The following is a 17781-nucleotide window of genomic DNA, read 5'->3' as shown; positions in this document are numbered from 1 at the left end:
CTATTTAGATACATTGCTGAAGATTAGTAGAGAATTTCTTCTTCTTTTTTTTTACATAGTCTGGAAACCCTGCTTTAGAGGCTAAATATGGTACTTTTTCAAGCTACTTTAGACCTCCAATAAGCTGGGTGGTGGTCTCCCACTTAAAGACAATCACAAACATCCATGCCTAGAGGGTTAACAAATTATGTAAAACTCTACTTGCCACAAAAAAAATTTACTTGCCCAAGATCACCCAATATTTTAATGACATCCTCAATAAGCAAGCAGGAGTTCCATTGAATGATTAATAGTACTGTAATCTGTTTGAAGAAATTATTTATTTTTTATTAAATAAAAAATATTCTATTTTGTTCATCCTACAGCTACTTGCCAGCTAGCAAAATCCACTCACTACTGGTTAGCATATTTGTTGGACCCTGTCTGTCCACAGTGGGGATTCAAACCTGCATCCTGTTGGTTGGAGAGCAGATATACTAAAACCATGATGTTATAATAGAGATGGTGCCATGATACTATAATAGAGAAAAGAAAATACTAGAAAATGATAGGAAAATAGTATCTCTAATATTTAAAATCATCTTTTTTTTTTTTTCCTTTTGTAAATTAAGAATTTATCTATTATATCCACAGATATTTCATTTATGATATATATATATATATATATATATATATATATATATATATTTATTTATTTTTATTTATTTTTTTTCAGTGAATTTTCTTTCAGAAGATTTGTTTCTACTACTTCAGTCAGTTGTTGTGAGTTTATTTTTGATTATCAGTTTTTCTTTTATTTAAATAATTAATAGTTAAATAATTATTTTTTTCTGTTTTCTGTAAATAATAAATAATTTTCTCTACCACTGAGAAGTCCAGAAGAAACAAATTGGAAAATATCTGTAATACTGGTTAACAAGAATTCTATGTATTGTATGCAAAATTTAAAAATCCCTTTCCTCGCAGTATGTCACAGTTCTTTGTTTCAAATGCCAAAACATACACTTGTATTTTTTAGTGATAAAAATTGTTTGAATTGTTAAGAATTGTTTAGCCATAAAAAGTAAAAAGAATAAAAAGAAATACAATTTTCAAAAAATTTTAAGAAATTTGTGAAATGAATATCAAATGCTAATATTGAAGTCTTGAATATTTTATAACATTCCAAAAAGTAAAGCCTCATTCGTGAGAACTCCCCACCCAAAAGAGATGTCTGTGAAATAAATGAAAATAAAAAGTAGTTAAGTCTACTTTATTTTCATACACTATTTTCTGACATAATCTCTCTCTCTCAAGTACCGTTTCTTCAGTATATAACAAGTTTCTCCAAATCATAGGAAAATCCCAGGGGATTGTTTACAGAACCATTTTCATTTCAATTCAAGAAATAACCAAGTCACATGGAGCCAAGGCCAGATTGTGGAAAGGATGTTGCAAAAGCAACAGCTACTGCTTTGCACAAGCGTTGATTAATCTTTGTTTCCAGTTTCCCAAGGTGTTCACATAACTTTGCAAATCTATTGTTGTCTCTTTCACTTATTATCATGCTGAGTGACACCTTTGTTGTCTTGAATGAAAGTCGCCTTGTAATTTCCAGTAGATGGTAAAATTTTGCATTTAGTAGGGTTGCAGTATTCCATGTATTGAATTTTTATTTTTTTTTATTGCAATGATTGAACCAACTTTCATCCTCGAGTCACAGTTTTGTGATGTACATTCCCTTTGGTAACATTGAAGCAATTGGTGACAAACGTTTAGTCTCACTTTCATTTCATTAGTTCAATAGACATGATATCCACACTTTATTGTAGTCATTCTGTAATGACTTCATTGACTCATGCTTATTTTATGATCTCTCACTTATTTGCAGATTTTCAGCTAATGGAAATCTACAGTTGATATTTTTGGCTGTTCACTTAGTGTCATTAATGTCAACTTTGTCGTTGCTGTTTCTTGATTTTGTGTCCATCGATGTATAGTACTCTTATCTAATGTTGCGTTACCATAAAAACTTCATAATAATTGGTGGCTAGTTAGTTTTGTTGATTAACAATGCAGTTGCATTTCTCTTGTTATCACAAGAGAAATGCAACTTTGATCGTATGCCACCGTATACTAAACTGTCATGGACACATTTCGAGGCTACTCACACACTCTAAGAGTACAGTGCCCATTACTTTTGGAGTGTTTCCTCAGACTATATTTACAATAAGTAAAAAAATAAAATTTAAAATAAAAATGTTAAAAATATGTTGCATTTAGAAATTATTATAAGTGTTTTGTTTCTTCTTGTTTAACTTTACATGACTCTCTTTGAAGAAATAAACAGAATGCTAGTATGACAGTACTTTCCTGTCATACTAGCATTCTATTTTTACCTCACTATTACTTCTTTCTTTCACTACGCATTATTCCTGCTTCCTATGCAGGGTCCACGTGTTACTTAGATGCAACTTCTTGTTAGTACCACTCCCTGTCGCCTGGTCTGCTGCTTGGGGGGGGGGGGGTTATATATTTTTGACTGTAGAAGCGTATGCTCACTGGGCCAGTTTGCCTGCTTGCGGGATGAAAAATACCAGATAAACTGGCAGAAAAAACCCTACCGCCTGCGCCCAAGACCGGCTAACTTGGCTATGCCTGAGGAAGATCCTCAAATTCCTCACGTCGCTGATGGGAATCGAACCTGGGACACTCCTTCCCCAGGCATATGGTTGCAAAGCGCAAAGTCACTAGGCTAACTGGGTGGACTTTTACCTCAATATTACTATGATGTGCAAATGAACTGTTCATATCTTATCACTTTTCTCCACCAGGATTTTCAGAAATGAAGTCTAGGTGAAAATGAATCCTATCCTACATTTTGTGGTTCTTTTGTTATAAGCTAATTATTTAATTCTTTATAATTTTCATTTTTACCCAAAGACTTCAACAACATCTCTGAACGATTCTATTTTAATGAGACATTTTTTAATTCATCTTTGAACTAGCTAATTTTAGGACCAACAAATATGTCTTTCTTTGGCCTTTGAAATTTTTTGAAATCCTGCAGTTAGGTACTGGGATTGAAGTCAGTGTTTGTTCACCGAGTCTGCAAAAGTTTCTCATGAGACCTAGTTATATTAATATGCAATGGTGATAGAAATATTTTCCCTAAGAAAATATTTCAACAAGGGGGGGGGGGTATTTTTTATGTTCTTTTTTCCTGATGTAAAATCTTTTCAGGAAAGTTATATTTTCTTGACATAATGTTCTGTCATTGCTGCTCTGCTGTTACATAAGCACAAAAAACAGCAGTGTTCTGTAAATCCTTGCATACCCAGTTGCATGGTAATTACTTTGGCAGTTAACATAAATATCCAGTGTTTGCCCTTGTATCTTATTACTTTCATCATCTTGGACTTATCTTTTAAAAGTCTGCACATACAAGAGGTATCAAAAGCCTCTCATTACTATTATGGAAGAAAGATGCATTTTGGAAAGAGTCAGAGAGGAATCCTAATCTTTTGGCTCACAAAGTCCATTTCTCTGGGAAAAAATCATGTCATTACTGCAGTAATAACAATTTCCTTTCTTTATTTCAAAATATGAAGCTAGAATTTTGTTTCTGTTTCTAAAAGAAGAAATTTTTATTCCTGAAGCCAACAGTTTTGCTGCTGAAGGTGAAGTCTAAGTGGTTCAAACTAGTATTTAGATAAATTTCTATTTATATCAGAATCATTTAATTTTATATGATAATGAAGACTTCCTATTCATTCTAGAGGCAGAAAGTTTATAATTTCATTGGAAGTTTATTTTGCACTTGGTTAGGCTATAATAAATTTAGTTTAATTCTTTATCCAAGTGTAAGCAAACAAAGTTTGCACCTGAAAATATCTTCAGGTAAGGTGGTGCAACACCAGGCAACTCTGAGCAAAGGTGGACCAAGCTCTCATCACTCCTTGTCTCAGTATCTCCCATAATGCAAAGCACATCTCCTTACTGACATGTATACTGCTATGCATTAAGGGAAGGGCCACTACCCAGACCGGTTTCAACCTTTATTGAGGTCTCGTCAGTGGGAGGCAGACCCAAACGTGGAGATACTAAGGCAGAAGCAATAGGAGAGGTCATATTTATCTATACAAGTTGCCAACAGGTGTACCGCCATGTTATTGAATTACTCTGGATTTAGAGAAAGATGTTGGAAGTTTATTTTGCACTTGGTTAGACTATAATAAATTTATTTTAATCCTTTATCCAAGTGTAAGCAAACAAAGTTTGCATCTGAAAATATCTTCAAGACTGAGGTAAGGAGGTGCAACACAACTAAATCCAGAGTAATTCAATAATAAGGTGGTACGCCTGTTGGCAACTGTATAGGTAAATATGACCTCTCCTATTGCTTCTGCCTTAGTATCTCCACGTTGGGGTCTGCTTCCCACTGATGAGACCTCAATAAAGGTCGAAACCGGTTCTGGGTAGTGGCCCTTCCCTTAATGCATAGCAGTATATACATGTCTGCAAGGAGATGTGCTTTGCATTATGGGAGATACTGAGACAACTGTATAGGTAAATATGACCTCTCCTATTGCTTCTGCCTTAGTATCTCCACGTTGGGGTCTGCTTCCCACTGATGAGACCTCAATAAAGGTCGAAACCGGTTCTGGGTAGTGGCCCTTCCCTTAATGCATAGCAGTATATACATGTCTGCAAGGAGATGTGCTTTGCATTATGGGAGATACTGAGACAAGGAGTGATGAGAGCTTGGTCCACCTTTGCTCGGGGTTGCCTGGTGTTGCACCACCTTACCTCAGTCCTGAAGATATTTTCAGGCACAAACTTTGTTTGCTTACACTTGGAAAAAAGATTAAACTAAATTTATTTATCATTTCATTATTTCATGGCAATGATAGAATATGTGCCAGATGATCTAATTAGTGAGGCACTGATCTCTTATCATATTTTGAGTATCGTCTGAAGTGTTTTCCACAAGATATCCAAATACATTAATACAATAGTATTAATGTATTTGGATAAATGAAAGAGTACAATCTGTTGTATAATTTTTTTAGTTTTCTGCAAAGCATTTCCAACCCCCCCCCCCAAATCATAGATTAGCCCTTTCTGCAATTTCATAGAGGCACATTAACTTTACAAGATGTGCAGCAGTAAAGAAGAGCCTAATTTCTATCATCATCAAATTCCTGATATTGCACCTGCAGGGGTGTGCACGATTAGTCTTAAATGTTGGGACTCCAACTGCACCAATCCACTTAGTCTAGGATTTCTTTTTGGTCTTTTCCAAATGAAGGAAAAAGAATGTCAATGTTGGATGCCAAGAATGTCAGGTTCCTTCTTAATATCAGATCTTTTGTTTTTAACTCAGCTCTCAGATTTGTAAGTTAAAATTTATTTGAATATTGTCTATGTAGTTGTGTTTAATTTTACTCTTATTTCATGGAAATTTATTCATTGCTCCCAATAAAAATTGTCTTTGCTTATTCAATTTTTATTTGTATGTTTAATTTGATGTCTTCACTAAAATTCATGCCTAAATATCTGAATATATTTTACTTGTTCTTTAGGTAGTTCTCCATTGAGAATACAGTTGATGTTTTTAATGTTCCTGCCAGTGTTCTTAGTTTCTGATTTTCATGCTAGATTTGTTACAGCAGCCATTCAGTTTAGATAAATACTGTAAAATATTCTCTTCATTCTCTTAGTGTTTTTGAGACACTAAGAGAATGTAAGGATTTAAAACACTAGTAAGACTCTTATGCACTGACATCAATAAGACACTAGTGTTTTATGAGAAGGTTTATGCTTTACTTTCATAATGAACAATACCTCTAGACATGTGCTTATATGAATATTTTTTCAAAGTTCTAAATTTATTTTGGAGAAGAATAGATATTTCATCTTTGTTGAGACTTCCTTTGCCATAAGGTTTTTTTTTTTTTTTTTTGCCATTGCGTTCTAAGTCATGTCTCTTTCGCTTCAACCATTCTCTGTTATCGTGTTCCCTAAATATTTAAAACTTGAGGTATTGTTTCACTTTTCACTGAGATCTTAGCAGTAACTAGTGGATTTTCACTTGTGAGCTGGGACTTTGGTTTTACTGGTATTACAGTCTTTTTTTTTTTTTTTTAAATTCTCTCCATAATCTTCAAAACATTTTGTAGTTCCATTTCTGAATCAGCAATAGCTGCAATGTCATCTATATGTCTGATTCAGAGTACAAGTCATTTATGAGGATTCTCATCTGACTTCTCTGTATTTTAGCTTTCAGATCTATCTGTTTTTTCTGAGTATGTCATATATAGCCTCTTTCTCTTCTCCCCCCCCCCTTCAGTTCATGCTATGTCTTTCCTTTATAAACAATTTTTACAGTCTTGGCTCACACAATGCCTTCTACAAATCCAAAGAATCCAAAGTATGTGTCTTTCACTATCTTCATTTTCTTTTCTGTGATTTGCCTTAGGGATAACAATCGCTTCCCAAAGGAAGCAATCCTTTCTCTAAGTTTGCAATCTATAGCATTATCCTTCTTTGGTATTAGGATCACAATACTGTGTTTGTAGTTTGTTTCCTCTTTTCTGTAACTTTAAGTTCAAACAATTCAAATTTTATCATGTCACCTATTTCCTTTATCAGTTCTGCTCTTATATCATCTTGATATGATCTTGACCTGCATGTGCTTTTCCATTGTTTAGCCACACAGATAGAGAAATTGAATATTAGGTTCTCTATCTTTGCTTGAATCATCTTTCTTGGCTAATACATTCATATGTAAATCCTGTCCATTGTATATTTTCTCCAAGCCTCTCTTCATTCCTTTTTTATATTTTAAATGCATTTTTCGGCCTGGTTGGCTGAGTGATTAGTGTATTCGCTTTCCAGCCAAAAGGATGCAAGTTCAAATTCGGCTGTGGGCATGGATGTTTGTGATTGTCTGTGAAAACACTAGTGGTGGTGGTGGTGGGCACTAGATTGCATTGGTGTAGTTGTGGTTCATTGCTGGCCTGCTTGGCTCAGTGGTTAGCATATCTGCTCTCCTGCCGTGGGCATGGATGTTTGTGATTGTGAAAATACTAGTGGTGGTGGTAGGTGATAGATAGCATTGGTGTAGATGATGATTGTAGTTGTAGTTGGTGAATTGATGGTGGAGACAGAGTTGTAGTAGTAGGTACTCTTCCTCAATGAATCTTTGGACTCCCTGGAGGTGTCATGTAATAATAATAATAATAATATATTTTGGATCTTAAGAACTTATCATTTTGCATTTTGATCTTTAATCACAGTACTTCTGATATTCCCACAGTATTGCATTTCCTTTATTTATGTATATGCAGTCTATTTTTCCTTTTTTTCATCACATTTTCAGTCTCCTGGCATCTTTATGCATCCACTTTTCCTTCAGTCTTCTGCACTCTGAAATAGTTCTTTTGTCCCTTAATCTTACATCTTTCTCAAATCATTCCACTTGATGTTTTCCTACCATTTTATTTTGTTCTTCTATCATTTTTATCTCTTTATTTATTATCAAAGATTTTCTAGGTTTCCTTCTTACTTTGTCCAGACATTTCTGTGCTATTTGGTCTTTTGTGTCCTTAATCCCTATGTTTTTTCCAGAAATTTTTATTCTGCATGATTTCATCATCTCCAAAAGTTCTATATTCATTTTTTATAGTTGTAATTTTTAGTTTATGATAAAATAAACATTCATTTATGAGGTTTTAGTTTACTATTTTAATCTGAGATTACACTTAGCCATGACTAAATTATGATTGCTGTCAACATTTGCTCCTGTGTAAGTTTTTACAATTTAACTTGGTTTTGAAATCTTTGCTTATTTATTATGTAGCCAGTTTGGTATCTTTTTTAAATCTCCTGGCGTTTTCCATGTGCATCTGTTTTCTTGCATGAACTCAACTAAAAGTGTTATTAATGACTAGATTTCTTTGTTTGCAAAATTCTAATTTTTTTACCTTTGTTTTTTTTTTTATTTTATTTCATGTACCAACATACCATTTTTGTCTTCTTTGCAATTTCCTTCTGCAATTACTGCATTAGAATCCTAGTGACATATCTCTAGGTTACTATTTAGTTATCCTGTACATCCATTTTTTTTATAGCCTTTTTACTTCTGTGTGTCTGCTCCACTTTTTGTTTAATGCCTCTGAATTTTATACTCATGGTTTTCATTGTATGTTATTTTGATATTGTAGTTCTAGCACATTACAATATTCTGAGATGGTTTTCATCTTTTTACTGTAATCCATGTCACAGAACCATGTCAGGGATGTGAGAATATTGTTATCAAAAAGGGTTGCTCTTATTCTGATGTGTATTTTTTTTTTTTTGTGCATGCAGTGGTGAGATTCAGTATGATTGTAGGAGAGTTGTGCTTCCAGTTTCCTTCTTATCAATATCATCTCTTGTCATATTGTGTAATATTGTTGTCCATTTTAATAGTCTGGCCCAAGTAACAGCAGGACTCACCTTATTTTATGGTAGATGCTTATTATGAAATTAAATGTATCATTAGGAGAGAATTTTTTTAATTTTTATTTTTATTTACCCCCCCCCCCCACCCACACAAGTTGTCTAAGGAAGTTTTATGGCTTGCTATAGTAACATTAGCTTGTGTTGTATCATGGGTTTTATTTTTATTATGCTAGGGTTGTGTTACAGAGAGAGAGCAAAAGAAGGAGGGGGAAACTCTTATCAGCAAACATGAGTATTGGGAAGGTTATTATTATTAATTATTATTACATGACACCTCCAGGGAGTCCAAAGACTCATCGAGGGAGGGCACCTACTCTACAACTCTCCACCACTCAGTTCACTAACTACTACTACTTTCATCATCTACACCAGCGGCATCTACTGTTGACCAGTACCACTGTTATTTTCACAGACAAGTACAAACATGCATGCCCATGGCAGGATTTGAACCCGCAGCCTTTTGGCTGAATAGCAGATACTCTAACTACTCAGCCAACAAGGTTTCACTTTAAGTGTATGTTTCTCCTTTTAGCTCCATTCTTCTAGTGTGCTTTAAAGGATGCTTAAAAATGTTGTGGTAAAATGATTACTTCTCATTGTATATTATTAGTGATAGGTTATTCAAAGAGGCTGATTTAAGTAGTTGGTATTTCTCTATTACATCAGTGGGTGTAAGTTCTGTGCATTATTTGTGCAGTGCCTATTGGAGTATGTTATGTTCTGTTGTGTTGAAAGTTTTTTTAGTTTAACAAAACACAAACGTATTCTGCATGCTCTGCATCTGGGTGATGACTTGAATATGTTTATTAATGGAGAAACCTTTTCTGAATTCTACTTGTTCTCTGTTAATGCCTTTTACTAGTATGTTCCAGCCTGCTTTTTATATGGATGGGAAAATAAGCAGCTGATTCTGATTCTTAAAGTTATCTCTGAATCCTTTTCTGATTAGTATTGCTTTGGAGGTTTATATTATCTAGATATTCTTCTTTTCGTTAGGTGCTAGGTTCCAATAGATATTGATTTGAGTAGTCACACTATTGATGAGCTGGTCTCACATATTACAGATAATATGTGAGACCAGCCTGTAATATAAGTTAGATATTAAGTGGTTATATCTCATATATCAGTTACTGTGCTAATAATGAAAAGTATCTTGAAGTTATGGATATAAACATTTTCCTATTTAAACTTTCTAAACTAGATGGCATGCCAGTCTAATGATGTTGATGCACTCAAAATATTGCAAAGAGATTTATGGTAAGTTCCTAATGAATATTTTGGATACTTATTTGTAATGTTTCATTTTTTCACTTTGTTGCTTGGTATTCAGCTCTTCCTTTGTATGACTTATAGCTGTACATAACATTCTTATAATAAGCACAGTAGATAGTAGATAATGAATTATCTAAAACTATTATATAACTATGTAAAAGTATACATATTTATGGTCTTAGCTGAATCATGATGGATTCAACTAGGTGGGAGAGGACACATTTGTTACAAATCCGTTCTCCGACTCATCATTTTTAATTCTCAATTTAATTAAATTAGTATCCATTTCTATATAGATGGATTGAGGTAACTAGTTGCCAATTTAACGGTTTTACTTGTTATAATATTCTAGTTTTTCATATCTTCTTGTTTCTGTTATTAAAGTTGTATGTTTATATAGATTTAAACATGCAATTTTACATTTTTAGAGTTATAATTTGATTATTGCAGATGAAATGATAAAGTAATCATTTAGCACTGAACATAAAAATAAATTTTTTAAATGTCAGTAAATTTCAAGTAGAGTGATAGGAACAAATTTCAAATGCAAAATTGGACAATGAAACTTATTTGTGCCTGTGGACATGGAAAACTAGTAGAGGCTATAGTAATAAGTGGTTATATCTTTCAAGTAGAGTGATTCCCATAACTTCTATTTAGCCACTTATAAACATAAGGGTATGTTTATAAGTAACTAAATAGAAGTTATGGGAAGACTTTTAAGAATAGGGAAAATGAATATCATGAAGATGCAAATATTCTGGAGGTAATTGAAAAAAAATGAAGGAAAGAATACTGTAATTAGAATCAGAGAGGATAATGATGAAATAAAATCAGAATTGGAGATTCTTTTCTTTATACATTTGGTATGCAAATCAGCAATAAAAGACAGTTTATGAAAATAGGCAGGAACGTTGAAAACATTAGCTTGAATCCTGAATGGAGAACCTTTAGAACAAGTAAAACGTTTCATCTGTTTAGGCACAGTTTTTAGTGAAGATGGGAAATTGAATATGAAATCAACAAACAGAATAAGCAAAGCTGGTATGGAGTCAAATGAATAAATTTATATGGAATAGAGAGAAATTAGTCAAAAGACACTAAACTAGCTGTATATGAAATAGTTTTCAAAACAATTTTAGCTTATAGATCTAAGAGCAGAGTTGAAATACGTATACTTTTACATAGTTAAATGTTAAAATGTTGAAAATAAAACAGTTATCAAAGAATGAAGATCATGGATATGAGATATCAGTTATATTGTTAGAAAAATTAGAGCAGTGAATAGAATGATATGCATGGCAGAATCATATTAAAAATGAAGATATTAGGAATGAAGTTGGCATGACTGCATTCAGAAATGTGAAAGCAAAGCTAATCTCAAGTAGTGTAGTATTGTATGGTTACTTTAAATGGAAGAGAAAAAGTTAGCAAAATTGGTGCTTGATGGCAAGAAAATGACCCAGAGGAGGATGTGGATTCATGCAGTTATAAGTAAGTGCCTTAAAACAGTGTTTTTCAAACTTTTTTTTGACTGTGAGCTACAATAAAAAACATTTTAACAACCCAGTGTGTGTGCACACACACATACTAAACTAAAACAAAAATTTTATGAAACAGTATATTCCCTTACTACATACACTAAAGTAAGAAAATCATATTTCATATTAACTTTGATCATATCAAATAGGATTCAATAAATATGACAGAAAAAATCAAACAATATGAAAAAAGAAATTAGGACATATTTAATGCAATGAGTGTGCTTACTTGTTCATAAGTTCATTCCAATCTGGGACACACACACAGACAGTGTTCTTTTTTTTTTCTAATAATAAAACTATCAATTCTGAGGACAAATTTTACTAGGTTAATTAAAATGTTACAGTCGTGAAGAACTTAAAATGTCACAGTCAGTAACGTCCTTTCCAGAAAAATGTGCTGATAATTTGTAACTGACATTGGTTAGCTAAATGGATTTTTTAAATTTATTTTTTTCAAATATCTCATGAAGACAGATGCTGTGAGAAGTCTCTAGCAGAGGCAACCATCACTTCAGTTTAATATAAACTAAAATCATCAGTCAACATTTCAACCTTCATATCAAGGTCATCTGGAGTATACACATATTTACAAGAAATAAGCTGTGTCAGTCTATATACTATGCTAAGGTCACACTAATTTGGTCAACTGTTAACACTACTGGCCTGACCTCTGCTAAAAAAAAAGAAAGAAAAACCTTACTTCATCAAAGAGTTAGTCATGTTATTTCTCATCATCATCAAATTCCTGCCATGTACCCTCAAAGGGTGTACAGGATATGACAGTACTACATGAAAAAATTACATCATTACTAACTTCCTATCTACAATTTTCCTCCAAATCAGTCTGTTACTTGTCAAGACTCCAACATTATCAGATCTTATATTTCTATCGTCTAAGGCACTTTGTACCGTATCAATCCACCTATATCTTGGTCTTCCTCTGGGTCGTTTTCCTGCCAACCTGGCAGAGAACACTTGTTTTGCTAATCTTTCCTCTCCCATTCTATTTAAGTGACCATACCATCTGAGATTAGCTCTGCTAACGCATTCCTGGATGCTGACAATGTCAAGTTCTTTCCTAATATCCTCATTTTTAATATGATATTGCCATTGATGCCATCTGTTCACGCCTCTAATCTTTCTCAGGACTCTCATATCTGCGGTCTCTAGTCTTTGGTCAAGTGTTTTACTTCTGACCCAGCTCTCAGATCCATAAGTTAAAATTGGTTTGAACACAGTCTTGTATACAGCTAATTTAGTGTTCCGACTATTTCTTTCTTATTCCATATGGATTTATTCAATTGACTTGCCACGATACCAGCTTTGCTGATTCTGTTGTCTATTTCTATATTTACTTTACCATCTTCAGTAAAAATTGTGCCTAAGTAGCTAAAATGTTTTACTTGTTCCACAGGTTCTCCATTCACAACACAGTTGACATTTTCAATGATTCTGCCTATTTTCATTGTCTTTGTCTTTTTATTGCTTACCTTCATACCATATCTATTACAACAGCTATTCAATTTAGTCAGAGAATCTTGCAGACTTGTAGCGGATTTATTTAGAAGTATAACATCATCCGCATAAAGCAAAGAGCTGACATTAACATCTCCAATTTTGATATCAGGTTTAATACCGCATTCCTTCATAATGTGATCCATATAGATAATGAATAACAGAGGGGATAATGTACATCCTTGTCTCACACCAGATTGAACATTAAACCATCTTCCTGTACTTCCTTCAATTCTAACTGCTGACTCACAACTCAAATAAAAACTAAGTATTGCTTGATATAATGCCCCATTGACACCATATAACTGCAGCGTATTGAATAGCTTCTCTCTTGGCACCTTGTCATATGCCTTTTCCAAATCGACAAAACTTAAATACAGATCTTTGTTATATTCCCATGCTTTCTCGACTATTTGTCGTAAAGTGAAGATCTGATCCTGACAGCCTCTATTTGGCCTGAATCCAGCTTGTTCTTCACCAAGCTTTTCTTCCACAATTCTTCTCAACCGTTTCTCAAGTATACTTGGATAGATCTTGCCAGGAACACTCAGTAGGGAAATACCTCTGTAATTCTCACATTCAGTTTTATTTCCCTTTTTATATATGGGTACTATGAGAGCTCTACTCCAATCATCGGGAATTCGTCCCTCTGTCCAGGCTTTCTGAACTATGCAGTGCAGCCACTGTAAGACTCTTATACCACCATACTTCAGCATTTCTGGTCGAATATCATCTACTCCTGCTGCCTTTCCACATTTCAAGCCTTTGATGGCTTTTTCTACTTCAAGTATGGATATGTATTCCTGACTGCATGCCTGGTCAGTGTTTTTTATCACTGTGCTGTCATCACTGCTTGTTTCATTTAGCAGTTTTTCAAAGTAATTACTCCATACTTCAAGGATATCTTTTTCTCCTGTTTTCATTTCACCTTTATCATCTCTAATTCCTTTTACAGCACTCTTTCCTCCATTCCTAAGCTTCTTCAACAACCTCCAGAATATTTTGCCACCTTCTTGATATTTATTTTCTATATTCTTGCCAAAGTCCTCCCATGACTTTTGTTTAGCTAGTTTTACACACTGTTTAGCTTTCTTACATTTGTCTCTGTATTCTGTAAGAGTAAAAGCTGACTTATTTGCCAGGAACTTTTGATATGCTTTCTTCTTTTCCTTCACTGCCTCTTTAACTTCCTGTGTCCACCAGGGAGTTCTGATTTTTTTATCCTTGCAGACAACCTCACCACATGCCTCTCTGGCAGAATCAATGTTTCCTTCAGAGTTTGCCACTGAATCTCCAAGGTTTGATTCCTGTTCTCAAACTCTTTCATTTTCTTTTCAATAATATTTCTGTATTTTAGTCTACAGTTCACATCTGAGAGCTGCTCAACTTTTATTCGCTTTAAAACTTTCTTACATGTTATTCTTTTCAATATGAAATTCAATTTTATCCTGCTCAAGACTAAATAGTGATCACTTCCAATTTCAAATCCTCTGTACACTCTGGTGTCCTGCACCAGGGAGAAAACATCACTATCAACAATAACATAGTCAATGAGACTTTTCTTATTCCTAGCCTCTTCTCTCCATGTGAATTTGTGCACATTTTTATGTTGGAACATGGTGTTAGTAATAACCAGTCCATGTCCTGAGCAGAAATCCAACAGATATTGTCATTATTATTAGCTTTGCTCTTTACTCCAAATTTTCCCAAAATATTTTTGTATGTCTCACAATCATTTCCTACTCTACTATTTAGATCCCCAACAAGGACCAACTTTTCCTTTTTCATTGTGTTAGTTGCTTTTTCTAATGCCTCAAAAAATTCCTCCACTTCTACCTTAGTAGAACCTTCTGTGGGACCATAGGCACAAATAAGTCTCATTGTCCAGTTCCCCATTCTCATATTTGCCCACATTACTCTACTTGAGACTGACTGCCATTCAAGAAGATTAGCCTCGTATTTTGTGTTGAATACTATGGCTACTTCTTCTTTTCCTTGATTGTCATTGCCTGAATATAACATTTTGTATTTATTGCTCAGAAAGATCTCCCCAGTTTTGGTCTTTTTTGTTTCAGTCACCCCTATTATGTCGATCTGGTACTTATCTAATTCCTCAGCTAGCTCCATTTCTTTGCCATTCAGGCTTCTCATGTTGATAGTACCGATCTTTTAACTCTGGTGATGTTGAGTTGGGGTCTGTTTCCAGATTTGTTCCAGTAGCTGACTTTTCGCTGTTCGCCCTGGTTCCCTGGCGAAAACAACGGGGGCCTTGTTTAACCGGGCAACGCCCCAGCCGGCATGAAATTTTGTCATGTTGTACCATCATTTTTTATTTTGGTTTAACCAATAAGAATACAATTTGGTCGGCTAAATCCCAAATTGCCAGCCCATCCTCGTTCGTTCAGTATCAAAGTAGATACCCAACAGGGTGCACCACGAGAAGGTGAGGATTGGACATTAGGTCAGAAGCCCTGGTCGGTTCTCCGCATTCCTTTAAAGGCTATGTGGAGGTCTCCTCTCAGTTATACAGCTTTGACCCTTAATGTTATTTCTTGGAAATCATATTTTGAAATCATTGCTTAGAGTTCTAAAGGAGAATTTGCTGGAGAACTTCAAAAGCAGTTATGTATGCTGAAAGTGTACCATTCCGATGGATAGAGTAATTTACACGAAAATTCTTAACAGATAGTAATAAATAAGCAATTTACATTATTACTATCATCCTGTACACTCCTTCAAGGGTACATGTCAAGAATGTGATGATATCCATTCAGCCATTCAATTCTCCACTATCCAAGATGGGTTGATTCTCTTGATTAAGGGTTTTAATGCAGACAGCTTGCCATTTCTCTGCTGCTTCCCTCTATGGGTAAGTATCTTGTGTCTGTGTGTTCAGCAGGTTGATTTGCATGTTTGCAGGATGAAAAACTGATATTTCTGGAAGTAAAAACCCTGCATCTCTGTATGAGATTGGTTAACTCACTTTCAGTTGAAAAGCCCTGATCAAGAGATGATGATTTATAATGCACCTTTTGAGGGTACATACCACAACATACATACCACATTATTTTAAAGCTTACAGTTAAGCTTTAAAATAATGGGTAATAATTTCATTTTAGATTAAAGATAAAAATGACTGTGTTGATTTTCTTTACATTATCAAGAAATAACATACAGATTTTTGCATTAATCCTGAATTAGAAAATATAAAATTCTATATAAGATAAATTTATGAAAATGTAATACTGCATATTGTACATTGTACCTGGTAGTAAATTTCATTTGTAATTACTATGGAATTGAGTACTTAAATCTATGAATTTTCTTGTATTAGTTCTTTGAAACTTGAATTCAGAATTTTAAAAAGCCTATTATGTAAAAGATAGAAATGATTACTCACAGATAAATTCTAAATATAGACATTTTGAATATAATGTATATATAATTAAAAGTAGCCTCACAACTACAAATAGAATCTTGTTAGGGAACTTTTTTGTATTCATGTTGTAATAGTTGTTAATAGCATTTATGTTAGAGTTTACTGAGGGGGGGCAACAACAACTGTATTTCTGGAAATAGGATTGAAATACTTAATTACTAAAGCTACCACCTAGTTTACTAGCCAGTATTTTACTACCTCCAGCTTTCATTATTCTAGGCACTTAAAAGATATGACAATCTGAAATAACTTAAAACAAACAAAGCCATGTACTTCATTTTAGATATGTGATCATGGTAGTTTTCTGTTGTTAATGTTGCTGTGATGAAGAAAAGTTAAAGCACGTCACCCACATTTAAAGTTACAGTTAAGTTATAGTTCTGCAGTTAAAAGTGCTTTATAGAACTTCAACTGCTTCCTTCATGAAAAGGGGAGAGATGAATGGTAATTTCACATGTTCAGTTCATTTTAAAGTAACCCATGCATACTGGTAGGTGCATACATGCCACTTTGTATCACTATCCTGTCTAAAAATTAGACATTTTGAAAACTTGAACATCCAAGTCCTAACAGATTTCATTATGAGGCAAACTAGTGTTGTTCAGAGATGCAACGTGATGGTAAAGTCTGTTTTAACTTTCAAACAAAATATATCTGAATAGTCTTAATTCCTCAACAGAAACCAAAAGGTTCCATCTTCTAAACCAAAACACACACTCCTAAATTACATTGGTGTCATTAAAAATTAATGACAACAGTGTAATAAAAATGGTGTCCTCAAAAAGAATTGAAACATTTCCAGTGCTTCAATTTTTAGAATACATAGAAAACGAATGTGAAATCATTGTTAAATGAAATCATACACTGCTCATAACATGTACACTAGTGTTCAAAACCTAAGGATGAACACTATTTCTGATGATTATAACTGCAAATTAAGATGAATCAGGTTGTGGCAATTTGTATAACTGACGATTTTGAGTAGAAAGCAGATACATATTCAAATTTTCCAATTGCAAAGAGGTCACCTGGTGGTATCATTCAACATGATAAACGACAGAAGGCTGCACTAAGTGAATTGTGTTTAAAGGAAGCTCTTTTTGTGAAGGAATAAAGTTGCAAGCTTAGTCAAAGGCATCATGCAGGGAAGAATTATTAGAATAGTTGAAGAAGGTCACAGAATTATTGATATTGGAATCTCACATAGTGTTTGTCCAGTCTCTGGGCAGTATTTCAAACTAATGGAATATGTCCCAGACATTTGCTAAGAGGTTGCCCTTGCTCTATCATGGAGCATGAAGACAGATTTTTGTCTTCATGCTCCACGAAGACAAAAAACATAGTAGATGCAGCATGGCAGGTCAGTTTACAAGTCAGCTCCATTCAAGCACAGGTATGCAGATCTCAGCAAACTGTGACAAATAAGCCTATACACCCGAAGGCCTGTAGTCTGCATCCTTTATTCACAGCTTATCAAATGGCATGTTTTTAGCAGTGTTGTATCCATACAAGACACCAATAGGC

The 17781-nt window shown here is 34.0% G+C and overlaps 1 protein-coding gene across 2 annotated transcripts in view; it reads left to right on the top strand.

Moving 5' to 3' along the window:
- The window catches only part of Hap40 (Huntingtin-associated protein 40 kDa), a 181678-nt gene that overhangs the window by 148846 nt on the left and 15051 nt on the right, over nucleotides 1-17781 (top strand). For both annotated transcript variants that reach the window (XM_090404771.1, XM_090404780.1), the window contains exons 9-10: nucleotides 716-762; nucleotides 9689-9744. In XM_090404771.1, the coding sequence (XP_090260897.1) occupies nucleotides 716-762; nucleotides 9689-9744 (103 nt within the window). The remainder of the gene's footprint in view (nucleotides 1-715; nucleotides 763-9688; nucleotides 9745-17781) is intronic.

The sequence above is a fragment of the Typopeltis vanoorti genome, chromosome 2 (genome assembly GCF_054136105.1).
Source record: "Typopeltis vanoorti isolate ZY-2024b chromosome 2, IOZ_Tvanoo_1.0, whole genome shotgun sequence".
NCBI lineage: Eukaryota > Metazoa > Arthropoda > Arachnida > Uropygi > Thelyphonidae > Typopeltis > Typopeltis vanoorti.
The sequence above is the reverse complement of the archived record's forward strand: the minus strand, read 5'-3'. Positions and strand labels throughout refer to the sequence as shown.